The sequence below is a fragment of the Limanda limanda genome, chromosome 11 (assembly GCF_963576545.1).
Source record: "Limanda limanda chromosome 11, fLimLim1.1, whole genome shotgun sequence".
NCBI classification, from domain to species: Eukaryota; Metazoa; Chordata; class Actinopteri; order Pleuronectiformes; family Pleuronectidae; genus Limanda; species Limanda limanda.
The window spans coordinates 13,462,893-13,481,046 of NC_083646.1; the positions used below are offsets into that span (position 1 = coordinate 13,462,893).

At 43.6% G+C, this 18,154-nt stretch overlaps 1 protein-coding gene across 1 annotated transcript; it reads right to left on the bottom strand.

Annotated features, from left to right (window-relative positions):
• Positions 1-207: 207 nt before the first annotated feature.
• epb41l4b (erythrocyte membrane protein band 4.1 like 4B) lies at positions 208-17,950 on the bottom strand. The gene is made up of 23 exons (XM_061081922.1): positions 17,615-17,950; positions 14,141-14,245; positions 14,020-14,062; positions 13,440-13,518; positions 13,131-13,175; positions 10,801-10,853; positions 9,732-9,852; positions 9,100-9,187; positions 8,898-8,986; positions 8,470-8,539; positions 8,192-8,361; positions 7,290-7,399; positions 6,699-6,732; positions 6,359-6,392; positions 6,120-6,223; positions 4,035-4,171; positions 3,172-3,302; positions 2,943-3,056; positions 2,794-2,849; positions 2,554-2,706; positions 2,243-2,363; positions 2,001-2,134; positions 208-522 (listed from the first exon to the last, which is right to left on the bottom strand). Exons 1-23 carry the CDS (start codon positions 17,897-17,899, stop codon positions 459-461), a joined length of 2,340 nt encoding a protein of 779 aa, XP_060937905.1. The 5' UTR covers positions 17,900-17,950; the 3' UTR covers positions 208-458.
• Between the last annotated feature and the right edge of the window lie 204 nt (positions 17,951-18,154).

The window sequence follows — 18,154 nt, forward strand, 5'->3', positions numbered from 1 at the left end:
TGCTTCAACAGTCGCTGTCTGAAACACAGTTTAGAAGTCAACATGGACACAGTGATGATGAAATCACACATAAACCTAAACAGAACCCCAAAACTGTACCACAGTTATCATGCAGGCAGCACCAGTCACATCTGAAGCGTGTCTGTAGTGTGTGTGTGTGTGTGTGTGTGTGTGTGTGTGTGTGTTTGTGTGTGTGTGTGTGTGTGTGTGTGCGCGCATGTGTCCATTCGATTCTCTCACTTAGCCTATAGTTTATAGTTTTAATCCAAAGAATGTAAAGAACCATCCTTCTAAAATAACAGTTAAGCAAATATAACAATTGCCTTTATGCAAATATATATTTATAATTGCTGAATGTATTATGCAAATATACAAATGTTGATTGCAGCCAGCGACTTTGGGACTTCTTTTTTACGCCTCCAGTCTAATGTCCATCAAAGGTGTCAAGGGTCAAGGTCTCAGAGCTCGGTCATCAGGAGAGCTCTGAGTATCTTCTCTCTGTCCAACCTGGTTTCCTCACCGCTGTAGACACACACACACACACACACACACACACACACACACACACACACACACACACACACACACACACACACACTTCTAATTATAACAAGTTTACAGATCCACTTTCCAACCAGATAAATGTCTCCCTGAGAATGAATGGGCATTTAAAAAAAAAGAGATATCAGGTTAAGATGGCAGCAAAAAAAACAATTTTAAAGTACCCATGATAAAAACAACACAAAAAGATGAAGCAAATACTGAAGCCGACCTGAGTATGAGGCAAATAAGCTGTAAAACCGTTATGTTTCGATTATCTAACTCCTTCAGGAAAAATATATTTACACAAACACTTTATGATTTGATTAAAAAGATGTGAATTTCACATTATGAGTCAGCAGCCACACAGACGGCAGTCTGCTCTGCTAAACCTATTCACTTTTTTTCCCTGCCCACAATTATACATTTAAACGGCATAATAATTCCTTTATGGAAAAACAGATGTAAGAACGTCAGAGTCTAGACTTAACTCAGTTTTGACCTGAAATGCAGTTAGACACGACTTGAATTTAAATTATACAAACAAAATCCTGTTATGGTTGAAATTTCAAAGTTATGTAAAATAATGAAAAACTAATCAATTTAAAAGCAAATGCTCAGACGAGCAACTGTTGTCCAGTGTTTTGGGTCTTTGAAATGTCTTTCTTCTCTTGAACCACCAAAATGATTCTCTCTATCTACAGAGCCCTGTTTACTGGGCGGTGACCAGTATGTAAAGATCAAACCAGGGATGTTACGTTTACATGGTTTGAAGGTGCCCAGCAGGCCACAGCACCTGCCTCAAAATGTTAAATTAGTTTGTGAGCTTAAACAAATATCAACACAGTGGTGGAATAAGAAAATAAACTTACATAATGTAAAACTAAATATATATACCTCATTACAAGTAAAGCTCCTGCAGGTCAGCCAAATAGACCATTATGGTAAAATGTCTGTATAAATATTTGTCCTGTAGAAAAATGGCACCTGATATACTACTGATATAGTATTAATCATTGTGTTATAAGACTCCAATAATGTGTAGGCATAAGCCATTAAAATACAGTTCATTAGGTTAGGCCAGAGGGTCAGGCCCTCCAACAGGGGGTTAATAAATACAATCTGGGGGTCATGAGATGATTAAAGGGAGAGAAAAGAAGAAACAAAAAGTTTAAAAAGTTAAAATACAGAGAGATTATTAGATTATTCTCATTGAAAACTTTTCTTGTCTTTCCTGTTTGTGTCAACATTCGACCTTTGACCTTAAATGAAACCGCCTGAGAAAGTGAAAAGCCTCTTGGGATCAGAAAACAAAAAAAGGTTGATTTAATCCTTAACAAAGCATTGTCTTTCATGAATACAATTTGTTTGTGTGAAATCTTGATGTGAAAACTACCAACAAGGTTTCTCTTTAAAATGCTGTGACTTGAGTCCCACAGAGAGGAGTGGAGGTGTTTTACCTGTCGCTATGGGCGGCGGGGTAAGGGACCAGGTGAGGGATGGAGCTACCGTAGCAAGAGGGGGAGAGGTGGGGGGAGGGTGAAGGAGAGCGACAGCATGGACTACCCAGCTCCAGAGCTGGCATATTGTCCACCTGGAATACACATCAGTATATATATATATACAATATATACTCTGTTTACCTCTGGATGATACTGTGGGGGTGGATTAATCCCCGGATATGAGTCTGAGAGTGTGTTACCTGTGGGTATATGGACGGCTGTATCTGTTTGTCCAGTGAGTAGCTGGATGCTGACTTTCCCGTACTCTGCAAGGAGATGGCTGCAAGGGCTTCTGGGAGATTATCTTCATCCTCATGGTTACTGACGTGCAATAAAGTGAGAGTGAGGTTGAGTTACTTACACAACACTGTTCTGAAGAAACTTACATTTTTCACAGGGCAGAGGCAGCGCTTGTTTCAAGTTCTTTGATATTTATTTCCAGGGAGCATTTTTGATCTCATTGAGGCTCAAACGCTGCTCAGGAGCTCTGCCCTTCGGTGGTAATACTCACAAGCTGAACTGTCTGACCAGTCGTTTCCTGCGGTTGGTGCTCTGGTTGGCGTTGGGGTGCAGTCTGTCCGGCGTTGGGTTGCGCTCCTGCCAATGAGACGCCTTGTCGGCAGTCAGGCTGGACGCAGCTGAGTCTTGGGATGAACTCTGATACCTGAAAGATGAGAGTTATCACATGGAGAGTGAGTCGTATGTGTTAGAAACACGTGTAAGCATGTGGACATGGTGTGGGAACACTGGCCTGTCACTGAGTGTCTCATTTGAGTTCCTCCCTCTGGGCGTTGTCGGAGCTTCCTTCTATATATTGCAGGACAGAAGGATGCAAATATTTAGCTTCCACTCTGCTGTGCTGTTAGAGAGCCAGCTCAGTAAACAGCTTCATAAACTCACCCTGAAGGCAGCCTCCATCTGGGCTTTGAGGATGTTACATTTAAGGTGGTCAGGGAGCATCGCCGGGGAGGCAGGGGGGTGCAGAGACTTTTCAGACAGCTGCTTCTCCTCTCCCTGCAACAGGGAACAAGCAGAACGGTATAAAAAAACAGACCTGATCCACCTCTCTTTTTGTCAGTAGAATGGGACTTGGGAGATGATTGGGAAGCGCTTGGGAAATGTGCTTGACCTTTTTGTCGATGTTGACGTGAAGAGAGGGCAGCGAGGGCCAGGGAGGGGAATCGCTGTCTGACTCCAGGGCTTTGAGCAGAGACTGAGAGATGTTCAACTCATCCGCCGGGCAGGGAGGAGCTCGACGTTCTGACACACACACACAAAACACACACCACGGGCCAGATACTGTAACAGGTTCAAGTCATTGTGTTACTTAGATGAACGCTGATGATGGTTGGATGTTGGAGGGAAGGTGGCGTTTATTGTATTTATTTGTATTATCAGAAATAAACTCTGCTCTTGAGTTCTTCGTAGGCAAATCTGCCCCTGAGCTTTCTGCCACCACCTTAGTACAATGGAGGTGAATAATCTTGTGTCATTTAGGTCAAAAAGAACATTTGAAAATCCCAGAATATGCAAAAAGCACTTTGAATTGCAGAAAATTTGTTTGAAATGTGTTATATGACTGTTATTACTTTGAAATTTGTTGCACACTGTTTACAGTGAGATCTGCAGATTATCATACATATACAGTACAGAAAAGATGGATGGATGGGTGCATTGATGGATGGATAAGTGGATGGATGGATGCCATTAACGGATAAAGAATCAACTGAGTCTGTTTTAAATCTATATTCTGCTGCACATACGCACATTGAAACAACTTTTTTTTGCTGAAATCACATTATATTGAGGATTTAAAGGGCCTGAATGTTGAGTTTGCCACTGGATTTCACTGGGAAGATACTTTCATGGCGAGTTGTAAGAATGAATCATTACAGCCGACAAAACCTGTCCCAGTGTTCACACAGGCACATGACTATTGTTTTAAGACATGTTGGTGCGGACACATGCACACACTGCACAAAGTGTACTCACTGCTCTTGGTGTGTGTGTGGCAGAGCGTGTCCTGGCTGTGTGTGTGGCGTCTGTGATGGTGGATCTTGTCAGAGTACGATGTCTCATTCTCCTCGATGCTGAACTGATGTTCTGACGCAGGACAGCTCAGTGGGAAACTGAAGATGACATGTGATCAAAACAAACTTTTTTTTTCTCTGAAATGCTGAAATTGACATTACGTGAAAGGAAAAAAACTGAAGGACACACGCTTTTTGCATTTTCCAGTTTCAAACATCTTGTTTATTTGAAAGGCAATAAAGAAACACCCCTAAAGGCATCATGTGATTCCAGTAAACATCACAGAGTAAAAGGCGACGCACTACAACACCAAAAACCTTGGCCAAGTTCTCTGTAAACAGCTGGTTGATTTAATTCATCCATAACCTGATGTAAATTGAATGTAAAAGTGTATTCAGCAAACTCACTTTCAAAGCACAAACACAGCAGATGCAGGAGGTTTCTATCTCACACCGAAACTACAGATATATACTATACATGAAGCAGCTTAATCCCTAAACCAGCAGAGAGTATGTGCTTATCTGGGCCCTTCCACCTGAGGAGGCTGAGACCTCACTCTGCTCTCACATCACTTTATTTCACTCCCTTCAAAGTGATAAATTAGCTTGGGCTAGATTTCTAAGGCACAACGATACATTTCGTCTTCCAGAGATATTGCAGTAAACATGTAGAGGGATTGAAACGTAACTCGCAAGCAAACCAAGGCACAACGCGACTAAACCTGCTCCTATCTTTATCTCATCTGGGTTCTAGTGTTGTCGTTTAGAGTACATTAGGAGTTTTAAAAGTTTGAAACCATATAGAACCATGCATGACCTCCAAGATCATTCACATAATTTCGGGGGGATATAAAGAGGAGGTTTACAGTTACAATCAAGTCAGTGAGTTGTGTCTCCCTGCAAAAACTGAGCACTTTTTGTTTTAGCCTATATTTGTTTACATTCTGTCGAACAGGCACCATTAAAACATGCAGAATTATACCATTAGAAGTTCATGTGTTTCCTATCAGTGGTTTAATTTGATAATAAAGAAAATTTAAAACCACAACGACTCTCAGGAAAGTTCTGGAGTTAAAAACGAAGAAATATTTTTCTCTCTACAATTTCTAAAGACATTTATAGACACATTCACCTCACAACAGAAATTGAAAATATCCTCGGAAAATGTCCCACAGAATCAAAAAATGTGTGAATATTGACAGTTTGTTCAACGCAAAGACCCGACACAACGATGGACGACACGTCTCCACTTCCTTTCACGTTGTCCATCTTTATATACGGTCTATGGTTCAAACTTATGACCCTACAAGGAAGTACGATTTTTGGTGCATTTGGCAGACATTGGGGTTTTAAAGGACATGAGCTGTGTGTCGTTGACACTGCTCCGTGTTGACAAGGGGCAAAATTTCAACTTCCCATTGTTTTCAGAACACCAGCGTGCACGTGTCCCTTTCACCTTCCACATGTCTCACCCTTCGCCTCACAGTTTGAAAACCACTTGTCCTTTGTCCCGATTGAAAGATGTGAATGTGACAAATAGATGAAGACAACATGACATTGACATTATTGACACAGAGCTTCTCTCTCCTGGGGTGGGGGGGGGGTACGAGTCTGTGTCAGCTTAAGTGTTAAGAGTCTGGGTTTGGAAAGGATTCCTGGGGACTAACAGGGGTCAGAGTGCCGTCATGACTTTGTCCCTGTAAACCACACTGATGGATCCCGGGCGGATGCTGCTCGTTCGCTCTGGAACGTGAGGATGAGTGGACACGGGACTTGTAGAATCGACAGAGGGCCTGAACATAACAAGGAGATGGAGATCACACACACACACACGTAGACGGAGGAAGAAAAGACACACAGACAGACAAACAGGGACATGATGTGTATGACTGACATGGAATGTGATGAAAAACAGATCGTGAGGACTGTGAGATGAGTGACTCAAAATGGACACTTGCCCTCTGCCAAACGTCTAAACAAGGACCCCTAAGATGTCCTGGAATATCTCTAAACCCTCCTGGCCTCTGTGTGTGGTCCGTCGGCTTACCTGTGCGACGGCGTGTGTCCGGAGGGCCGCAGGTAAACCGGGGGCGTGAGAGCTGGGTGGGCTGTGTGCCACGGATCGCGGCCAATAGGGATGTTGTGCTGGTACTGGAGGAGGGAAGGAGAGGACAAGGGATTGAAGAGATGCAGTAATTAAATGTTGTCACGGGGGAGAAGCCAGATCAGTGGCTGGCGCGTGTGCCGTGTGTTTGTATGAAAAGTGGTTTATATGAGGTCACTCACTGGATGGAAGCCGGGATCAGGGCTGGCATGAGAGCTGGAGAAAAGAATGACAAGACTCATTACTGGCAGATTAACAAACTGATTACATCAAATTCTCTATGTAGTAGTGGTGGGAAAACCTACAAGGTGAGGACATTTCACCTTCTCTTATACAGAGTGGAGATTTTAGTTTTAGCGTCAAGATTATCCAAGCCGTTATGTGGATTAAGGTCAAGGTTAGGGGATAAAGAATGAATGAAATAAATGGAATGTCCTCACAAGTACAGAGACTTAAAAGAGCATGTTAATATTATGTTTAGTTGTGGCTGAATTTGTGTGTGTGTGTGTGTGTGTGTTTTACCTGATATGTTGAGGCTTGGCAGGAGAAATGGAAACTGACAGAGGGAGACGTTCGGTTAGCAAAGAAAAGCATTCAGAAGTTTGTCTCTTAACTAACTTATTTATATTTATGTTTTATATTACAGGGGTAATGAAGTGTAAGTCTGATTTATCAGCCCAGATATTGTTACTGATGCTCAGCTGTTGCCATCACATGAATTGTTGTTCAGTTTTGTATTCCAGGGCAGCACTTGATCATTTATTTATACAAGCCTGTGAAGATGTGGGTTAAGGAGAACTGAAGAAATCAGCAGGTGCTTCTGTCAAAGTCGAAAACAAAACCCTGAAGTCTGACATTTTTGAGCACTTTCCTGAGGATTTTTTAAACCTGTTGAATTATTAACTAATTCCACATTTTTTAAGAGAGAAACCTGCACCATACCTTTTCTATGAACGGCTCAACTTTCATTCTGCATTGCGTTCTACAACACAGTGAATTCAAACAGCACGTGCCCTTTATGAAAATGTGTCTCTCACACATTATCACATGTAAAGGACAGAACAGGAGCAGTTAGTCATCACCGTCGGTTGTGTGTCCGCTGATAAGACCCACCTTTGCCCAGCGACTGCGAGCGGGAGGGGTATCGCTTGCTCGGCCTTCTCTCGAATGTGCTCGTTCTCCTCAGTCTGCCTCCGTGAGTGGCCTGATACTCCGTCTTACCACTGAGACAACAAAGAGAGAGAAAGGTCCACAAGTTGTTTACAAGTCCAAGCTCACTGCAGATTTCACTACCAGGGAATTAAAGCTAAAGGAATTTATTTTCACTTTCAAAAAAGGCACAGTTGAAAAGGATAACCGTGCCTTCGCAAAGAAAACTGTTCCTATAACTGACTGACTGTGATTAAGTGGGAAAAAACACTGTGTGGAAAAAATATAAAATATGAAAATATAATATATACAATAGTTAATCTAAGAAAACCTTTCTATATTCTTCTATTTAACAGCCTTGAATTTCTTATGTGTTAGCTCTTATTTCTATAAGCATACAGCGCTCATTAATTTCTGTTATGATTATACTGTAATAATTGAATGTTCTAGACTGCTGACATTGGTATGTTTATCATTCTGGATGACAGTACAAAGTAAAAGTGTTTTCGTATTTTTACTACCACCACCTGTAACTCTTCTCCACTGACTCAGACAAAGTCAAACAGACTTCACACTGCCTTGTTCAGCTGACAGTGACAGGAAGTGGCCTTAAAGTGTGAGAATTTGCTTTGACCATGTCTGATTATAATCAGAAGAAAGCAAACAATATGAATGGAACATCTCAGTCGCCATAGGAACAGATCCATGTAACCATAGATACGCTGTAACCATAGATACAAAGGCTCTGTTTTATGTGATGTACAATATGCTGGTACTGAGGCAGTCGACTTCTATGATCCTTGTTCAGGTGTGTTTTATCCATGATGTGATGTTCTGTTAGTAAAGAGCCTGTCTCTGTGCTCTACCTGAATCTGAAGCGAGACCCGAGTCGTGTGAAGTCACTGTTGTGGGTTTTGCCTGTGGCTGGTTGTCGAAGCCGGAAGAAGGCGTGGCTCTCCACCGCGCACTTCCACAGGTGCTTGCAGGTCTTGGCGCTGGCCAGCTGGAACACAAATGTATGCTCCTGCTCCCGACCCTGCACAGTCAGGAAAAACACACAAAACAAACACACTTAGTCGTCTTTCAACTGCGCGCCTGGGGATGTTTGTGTGGAGGATTGTGTTTTTGCTGCAGGAAGACAAACCTGATCGTCGTCCTCCACCACAGCCAACGTCAGTCGACTCCTTTTAAAGTCCAGCTGAGTGATTTTGGGCCTAGAAATCCCACAGAGACACACACATAAGACAAAGACAAATATGCTGTATTAGTGTGAAATGTAATAAAATAACTGTACTCATTGAAAGTGATTGTGTATTTTATCATGATATCATCACCATATCTATGTCCATAAACGTGTGATGAAGTAGTTCGGCTTTACAGAAATCATTATATATTAATATTATTGGACATATTTTCCCTATTTTTTGCTTTAAACATGACAGATACAATTTATCAACAATCAAAATGGTTGCTTTATCTATTAATATGTTGTCATGTTACTAAAATGTCCTTTATTCTCCCCCAAGCTGCCACAGCACCCACTTTATGATGAGACGTGTTTGACGTACTTACCAAAAGAAGAGCCCGATTTTGTTGGAGCCTTCAAATACTAAGATCCCAGTCGGAGTGAGACCAAGGGCATATTCTCCTCCATCTCTGCCCTGAAGATAAAACACACAAACACACACACACCTTTAGTTCTCAACAATTTACACTTTGCAATGCACTCACACATGTTGAGTGATATTTGTGACAGTAAAACACAATCACACACCTTGACAAAGTGCATGTCTACTCCGTAAAGTTCCAGCCACTTGCATTTGTTGAGAAACGAAATCTCTGCTTGAGAAGGGCTCTTCCCCCTGAAGATTTAAAATAAGACATCATGTTGAGATTTCACAACAAAAAACAAAAGTCCCTCCGTCACTGGTGCAGCTCTGCCTGAAAAAGAAGACTATCAATAAAAACACAACTTGCTAAAATGACCTCTGTTGGTAATTGGTGTGAGATCTGTGGGAAACCCTCGGTGAGCAACTATCCGGCTGCGTCACTGACTCCGTCTTGGTTTAGTGTGTTTGAATGACTATGAACTCTGTGTGGGTTCGTCCTCGTGTGGCTCGGTGAAGCAAAGCATATGTGTATGTAATCTCATCTGAGATGGGAGCAATCAGACCGTGGCTGGGTTAAACACTGCCTGGAATCAATCAGGACCCTCCCGGGATTAATCCCTTAATCCTTCAAGCAGACCAGTGAGAGCAGGACCGAGGCGGAGGAGGGGGGAGAGCGCAGGGACCGGGAAATTTAGACGCCGTCCTCTGTGGCCACGCTGATTCAGATTTCAGTAGTTTTTGCTTTGACGCGGCAAAAACATAGCTGCAACCTGAGCAGATGCATGTCTCGTCTCACCTGAGGTCCATCCACCTGCTGAAGATGTCCGCCTCCATGGGCTCGCTCTGTTTGGGGCTGAAACGAAACTCTGACACCAGCACAGGAGAGTGACCTAATGAGTCACAGTCTCCCAGTTCACCTGGAGGAAGCACACAAAAACATGTCAAGTACAAAGGAAAAGGAAAAGATATTCAGAAATACAAAAAGATGAACAGAACATGGTTTTAACCCCATATGCACTTTGTATTGTTGGTGCAGGACTTCAAACTACATAATTTTTTAAAACATGAAATAAAACTCTCTCCCTTTTGAGGAAGAAATAGGGAATTAAACTTTCTCAGTTCAGCTCCGTCTGGAGTTTAGTGCTACTTTATAACCAGCAGCTTATTGTGACTAATGTTTGCAAACCTTGGACAAATATTGCTGTGGAACTGACTCTAATGAGTCACTTGTCTACTTGTGCTACTCTAACACTACGTTTAACTGTTTACTATTATCCAATAATTGTTACATGTGGAGCAGAAACATAGTTCTGCTTTATAACTAAACATTCCTGTATCTTCAAACTGCTGCTCCCCCCAGTACATTGATATGAAATTGTAAATAGAAAATCAATTCACTGGTTTTACAATAAGTTTTGAAAGAATATCCTTGTTGGTGCATTAAAGCTTGAATATTTCAGATATGAGGACCGGCTGCAGAAGACCAACCGTTTTAATGCACTTTTCACAGTATCATGATCTTTTGTCTTCTGGGTTTTAACTTTCCAATGACCCTCGACTTGTGCAGCACCAGTAAGGAGAAGGTTTCAAGTTTCAAATTTGCACATTGATTTTCATATCCAAATGAAATGCAAGCAAACCACCTGCTTCCAGAAAGGTAAAATCAATGTTTAAGCTTTAGAATTTGCTTTGGAGAACAGGAAGCAGTAATATGAATTATCTGTAGTTGCTGAGCTCAACATGAAATATCACCAGTGTGGTCCTGTGAGAGAACGGACAGTTGATAAAACCTCTCAATATGATTCTTACTGTGCATAAATGTAATAGATGAAATTGATATGAATGAGTGTGTGAAGTTGACTTACTTTGTAAACAATATGCCGCCAGCTCAACGGAGATGTCATACGGACATTTCAGCCTGGAGAGAGAAAACGAGACGCTGATGATGAGCCTGTCCTAACCACGACTTGGTGTGTACATGTTATCATGTGTTAGAAAGACATGACAGTGTCAGAATGACCTACATGGTGGGTGTGTGTGTGTGTGTGTGTGTGTGTGTGTGTGTGTGTGTGTGTGTGTGTGTGTGTGTGTGGAGCAACCCCTTTCCAAAAATAAGCAGCCCTCTGCTGTTCATGATCTTGAGCTTTATAATAGAGTTGGACTCTGGGGATGTGTGGCCCAGATAGACAGCCAGAGAGAGAGAGAGAGAGAGAGAGAGAGAGAGAGAGAGGGGGGATAATACACTGTCTGAGTGTGTGTTTGGGAGGAAGAAGAAAAAAAGTGCACAGAAGTCCCCGTACTGTATTGCGAGTGACCTGAGTCTAAACAGAGGTGTGTGTGTGTGTGTCCAGTTTAATGCTCCTTGTGAGATCCAGATGTTCTCACGAATGAGGGTACACTTTTCTGAGCTTCTTTGAAATGTGTTCACTCACACTTTACCAGACAGTCAAGTTTCCATGTGCAGCAGATACAGATGGGCTATTTCTTAGATTTTAACCTCTGAGTTAACTATTGTACATCATTCATTTTATTTGTACCTTTTAATGTTGAACAAATATAGGTTTGTTGACATTACTTGACCAGCATCACCATTCTAATAAAACTGAATTTGGTGTTTCAGTGACTTTACATCTAGTGAAACTATGGATCCAACTACTTGAATGATTATCGTGATTCTTTCATGCTCCCCTCAGACAAAACTGTGCTAACTTAGGTGATCTCTCTACGTTCAGCGCCACAGTCTTGTCGACTAGTCAAAATTTCAATTCAGCCAATCGCCTCCGGTTGTGCCGCAGTTTTCCCGACCCTCCCCCCCTTCACCTTTGATTCATCTATTTACCTTCCTGCCACATCCCTCATTAATTATTCACATCCAGCGAACCTCTCCCTTCTCTCCGTTCTCCAGACACTGCTTACTGAAACATGTCCATGCTGAGTCTAAGTGAATGTATGTGAGTGTGTGTGTGTGTGTGTGTGTGTGTGTCTGTAAACAAGTGTATGCGCACGTATGTGTGCAGCAATGTCTCACCCGCCGGAACGAATGGTGGATTTTGTTTATTCGATGTGCAAGGACACACTGTTGTCTTCCATTATTTAACATGTCTGTCTGCTACACGTCCAAGGTGATAGGATAATCAATTTAGACAGACGTCTTGTCCCTGATGTACTTATTTGACCTAAAGTGGGTTTTCAAGACAAACATCTTTATCCCCTTCCTTCCCTCATTCTCTTTGGAACAAACACAACCTCCTCAGGTCCAATTAACTGCTTTAACCTGAGTGTCATGTTCAATGAACTACCGTATCTGAGCATGTTGCATCTGTCCATCAGCCGAACCGCTTTCCAATACCCAACATGTGAAGAAACAGGTTTTGCATGACTCAGTATGGCACGAAACGCTGCGTATCTCTTGCCTGACTGATGCAGTGCCCTTCTGGTGTGGCTCCCTTCAGATGGTCCAGAATCTGGTCTTCACTCAGCCGTAAAGGGCAGGTGTCACTTTGCTGTTTATTGACCTCCACTGGCTACCGGTGACCGCATGACTCATGAATAGTGTTTGCATACACAGTGACACAGGGACTACTGGGCCTGCACCCATCGACTTATTTCTTATCAACCATCAGACGCACACAAGGCAGTCACAGCCCGGACTGTTCACGTCTGTTCTGCCCTGATGGTGGAACGAGAAACTCCAAAACCGCTGTTTTTAGCTAGCCAACATGTCAGCAATTCTGAAATACTGTATTTCACACTAGACATCCCGCAATTAAAACCCTGACATGAACCGTAACCAAGACTTCAGTTTTGAAGAGTGGCACTGATTTTGCCATTTACAACATATGCAATCTCATAAAGCATTAGAAGCCGCCTACTTCCATACAGGGTCAGCAGCTCAGAGCTGTTAAAATATGTATTGTCCGTTATGTAAAGTCCACATTGAAAACGGTATCAGGAAGGGAAAAGTGATATCTACTACTACTACTAACAAACTAGCAGGGCCACTCACTGTGCCCTTCTCTTCCTTATCTCTATGCACTTTGTCTTTTAAATAGATTAAGTTTGTCATACTTACTTCAAAGACTCCTACCGCATTGAATCCTTAAGGGTTGTCCCTCACTAGTAATTCACATTAGATAAAAGTGTCTCCCCAAATGACTAAATGTAAATGTAAAGAGTGGAGGACAAAGAAACTTACTTGCCAGACAGAATGTCTTGCCGAAGCTGCAGCACAAACAGGTATCTGTTGGTGGAAACAAGACGAATAAACCAGAGTGAGAGCTTTACACCGAGGGTGAACATAAATCAATTGATGTATCACGAGCTTCTCCTCGCCGCTGACACATAATTTGCTTTAACAAGTCTCTGTCCATTTGGGCCTGATTTAAAAGTGCCCATAGCAGCAAAGTAATTAGCCTCACGTCCCCTTCGGACCTCGACACTGCGCTCCAGAGGAAAAGACTGTGTGCGTGCATGTGTGTGTCTGATTTGTGTGTGAGATCTTTACCTTGTGAATTCCTCGCGCAGGTTATTTGGCTCCGAGGAGTAAAATTTCACCCTGAAGAAGAGTCTGTACGGAGACACGTCTACAGAAGATGAAGACAAGAGGGGTGAAAGCATGAATAAAGACTGAACATGAAAGACAGGAGGAGAAAGACACGGAGGATGATGAAGGGCTAACTTTATGAAAGATGTATCTAATCAAATCGAATATTTTCAAGATTTATTTGAACCATTTCATTTCATCCGTTCACTCTATTTGTTCCATGCAGTACATCTGTCCCTGTCACCAAGGCTATAAATCATCATGTGATCTTATATCTCTCTTATATGTTTTAATGTGTCTTTCCTGTTTCACTTCTGCATCAATCTGACACACACACACAAGCACACACACACACACGAACACACACGCACACACACCGTGTATCATTTATCCTCACTACTGTCTGGAGAGCAAACAAGGCTTCTAATGCCCATGTTAATCACCATGTCAACATTTGACAATACACCACCTGCTCCCTACTCACCGCCTTCCATGTGCACGCTGCACATTTCACTTAATGAGAAGAACAGTTCAAACCTACCTCGGATCTGCTTCTTTATGGGCTTGGACATATCCAGCCAGTGCTACAGGAGAGAAAAGAACAAGACGGTGAGAGTGAGCTCGATCAGCCGCTGCTGTACAGACGTAAGCACGATACTCACTGAGACTTGGTCTGTGTCCATGAACTGCAGTCCAAAGTAGTCTGTCTCAACCAGATCTATGTGGTACATGATCTGGTCAAAAAGGTCCTGGCCTTTGGATTTGCTCTAGAACAAAAAGATTAAAAGTTATTTTTGTTTTCAACCAAGTCTCGTGTGTGTGTGTATGTGTGTTTATGATCTTGTCTGGATAAAGTTTGTGTTATAAAAACGAGAGGTGCATCATTCAGGGAGATCACAGATTGGCCAGTATGAAATTTCAGGTGTGAAAGTGGATTAGAAGCAGACCTGGTGTCCATAACAGCCACAAAATGAATTGTAGTGGCAGTAAACATGGCTGTTGTCTGTGTGTGTGTGTGTGTGTGTCTGTGTGTGTACGTGTACTCAAGATATGGGAACCTAAATCTATTTACACATTCACATTATATTAACCAAAACTAGGTCCTCATCACATAAATCAATGAATTTTAAGGTGAAAAGATGTTTGGTTTAGATTAGCGTAAGACAAGTAGCAGTTATGGTTAAGGTTAGTTAGAGTCATGGAGACACACAACTCTTTTTGTGTGTGTGTGCATCTGGGTCAAAAGAAAAGGACAAGCCCCTAAGGGAGAGGCTGTTATTCAGGCCTTTGTCTTTAACACACAGAACCAAGAACACAAGTTACTGCACTTAAGCACGACTTTCAGTGTTATCTCCCAGACTTTATCTAAACGGTTTACTAGCAAATGTGTGTGTGTGTGTGTGTGTGATCGGCGCATAAGAAGGCCTAACCCGAGTCTGACCCATATAACACAGAGTGGGTGTGCAGAGAGATGACAGCCTTGTACTTTGGATCCTGATAACCAGTTCAAACTTCCCGGCGAGCGTTTGAAAGTGTGAGGAAATCAGTGGCATTAAGGGGATTGCGGATAAAAATACAAAATAAATCCCCACAATGCTTTTCCTCATTCTGCTGCATGAGGTGTGGAGAGGCTGGTTGAAACCACAGCCTCTATCACATGGGTGCACAACATGCACGGGCCGGAACAAGGAAAAGTTGGCCTCACAAACAGTGAAGGAAATATTTTTTTTACAGTTTCTCTTCAGCCTGTTGTTTTAGCTGCATTCAGCCTGAAGTGACAGACTAATAAGGTTTAATAGGCGAGTTTCAACTACGTTCAATGCACCTTTGTCAATGCCTGTGGGAAAACGAGAGGGCATGAACAAACTTGTTCCAACACACCTGTGACTCAACCGCCAGCTCGACAAAGCATGTGTCATATTGTTGCTGGAGCTGCAATACCTCAGCAGAAGATGGGGCTTTGTGTCATGACTGTAATGTCCCTGCAGGAATAAAGAGAAAGACTCCCTATATGCCGATAACCCACCATACAGCGGCGGAGCGTTTTCGGAGGTGACGCACGCACGCAACAGCCTCAGTGACACACACGACCTTCAAAATGAAAACATCTTACAAGAAGCCACTTACGCACGCACGCCCACACACTCGCTCGCTCATCATCCCACCTACCCCTCACACACTCGTAGCACTCGAGTCCGCGCGTTAGTCAATCAGATCAGGGAGTCGGGGAATAGAGACAGAGAGTGAGAAAGCGACAGACAGAGGGAGAGACAGAGGGAGAGGGATGGAGCACAGGAGGGAAGTGGAGAAGAGGAGGGAGGATGAGGAGGAGGCAGAGTGTGAAAGAGTAAGATGATGAGCAAGGGAGAAGGCCACCGGGGGAGTGCAACAGAAGATTAGGCTGGAGTTAAGGGGGAGAGCGGAGATGGCTGGAGATCAGATGCAGGGAAATCGACTGGCGGAGAGAGAGAAGAAGATGAAGATAAAGAAGAAGAGGAAGAGGAAGAATAAAGTGATAGGGAGACGCTGTAAAGGGGCAAACACGGGGCAGCTTCAGGTATCGTCAGTGAGATTTCCCTGCAGTGAGAGTGGGGACGTAATGTCATCTCCATCTGGAGCTGCTCCTCTCACAGCACAGAGACTCACTCACAGTATAAAGGCCGCTCTGGTACTACAGGCATGGAAACTCTGCTCTACTTATTGAATCTCTTATATGCTCAATGTTAGCTTTGGATACGGACATGGACTGAGCCTCCTGTTCGCCCTCTGTTTGTATTTAGTCTGTATTTGTGCATGTTTTCTGAAAGATTAGCGATATGGACGAAACAGGCAAAACAGACAAAACAGAGTAGCATCACCGGAAACGTATGGGGAGAAAATGTAGCCAATATAAATTTTGTGAGTAAATAGGACCACGGTCTGCTTGGTCTTCTTTCGCAATAGGCTCGTTATCGCATCTGCCTTCATCGACGCCATGTTTGTTGTTGTCAGATACTCTCAACTCTGATCCGCCCTCTAGTCGGTGTATCGCCCAGCAACCCTGCTAATGTAAAGTATGGGCCGGCCAATCTGTGGGAGCGAAGGAAGCCAATGGAACATTTACTTCCTGTGGCGAGTCAAATCGCAGCGTGGCTTTGCATGGAGTTCAACTTTGGAGAATGAATTTAATCGTGACCGTGACCTTACAACTTTTGGAATGGAAGTATCTCTTTTAGTACATGGCATCAATGAGCCCTTAAAGGGATAAACCACAGGAAAATGAACGTTCACACATTCTTTCATCACCACTAGGCTGATGGAGGGGTGGGTGAAGTGTTTGAGAGTCCATAAAACACGTTAGGAGTTCCTAGAGTAAACAGCGTTGCAGCTAAATCCAATACATTTGACCGACTCTTCAAATGTAAAACCAATATCGAAAAAAAAGTAAAATTCGATTTGAAACAATGTTTAGAATAAAAACATGGTGTATATGAAGCCGTAAATGACGACTTTTCGAGTTGAATTTGAATGTCGGGGCTAACTGACCCCTGGATGACCCCACAGGAGCAGTAGGGAGGCATGTTGTGGTTTTTTTCTGTTTTTTTATATGACGTTTGAAAAATTATTGAACTCAATCGTATTGGATTTGGCTGCAACGCTGTTTACCCCTGGAACTCAAACACTGTTTTGTTGACTCAAAGATTTCACCCGACCCCTCCATCGACATAGTGGTGAGTAGATGAGGAGTGAATTTTCGATTTTCTGTGAACTTTAATATCTAATACTACTATAAAGTCAAACACAATGTCCCAGGTCACAGGATGAGATCTTGGAGTTACTCCTTCTGATGACCGACTGTCCAAAACTCAAAGTTATTCAGAGAACAGCTTACATAAGACAGAGAGAAAGTATTTGAGATGTTGACTTTTTAGAATTAGTAATCAAACTAGTAAATCAAATTCTATCGCAGTGACCCTTTAGATTTTTTTGCAAGGACCCCCATGACCCAGCCTATGGTCCCCACTGGGCCCCGGGCCACACTTTGGCACACCCGGATCTGGACTAGCACCTGGTCCTGCAGCACTTTCCCTGTTGACACACTGGTGTAAACACGGGGAGCCGCCGGCAGGACAGTGGACAGGCTCCGGTTCACTCACAGGCAAATCCACGTTGACATCCGAGCCGTCCAGCAGCAGGACCCGGCAGCTGATGGTGGTCCTCGCCGTCCCGGCCGCCGGGATGTGGACCGCCGCCCCCCCGGTGACCACGGCGGGAACGTGCACGACCTGCTGCTGATGGGCCAGGAGCAGGGGGTTCCCGGTCGACCCCCCAGCCCCCCCTCCTCCACCTCCTCCACCTGTCCCGTCCCGCTCGTCCCTCTCTCTAGCCTGGAAGCGGCTGCGGGAGCGGCGGCTGAACGTCCGGCGCAGGAAGCCCATCATCCTCCCGTTGCTCCAGCTCCTTCCTCCTCCTCCTCCTCCTCCTCCTCCTCCTCCTCCTCCTCCTCGACCTCCTCCCCGGGGCGAGGAGTCACTTCAGGGCTGCCGATCGGTCCTCAGCTCAGGCTGGATGATGTGCTCGGCAGCTCGGGGACTCCAGCCGCATACTAATCAAAGTACCACAGGTCGAGCTCCGAGGCAGCAACCAGTGGGTTTCCAGCGGTGGGAGCGATGGGACTCGGTCACGGAAACACACAG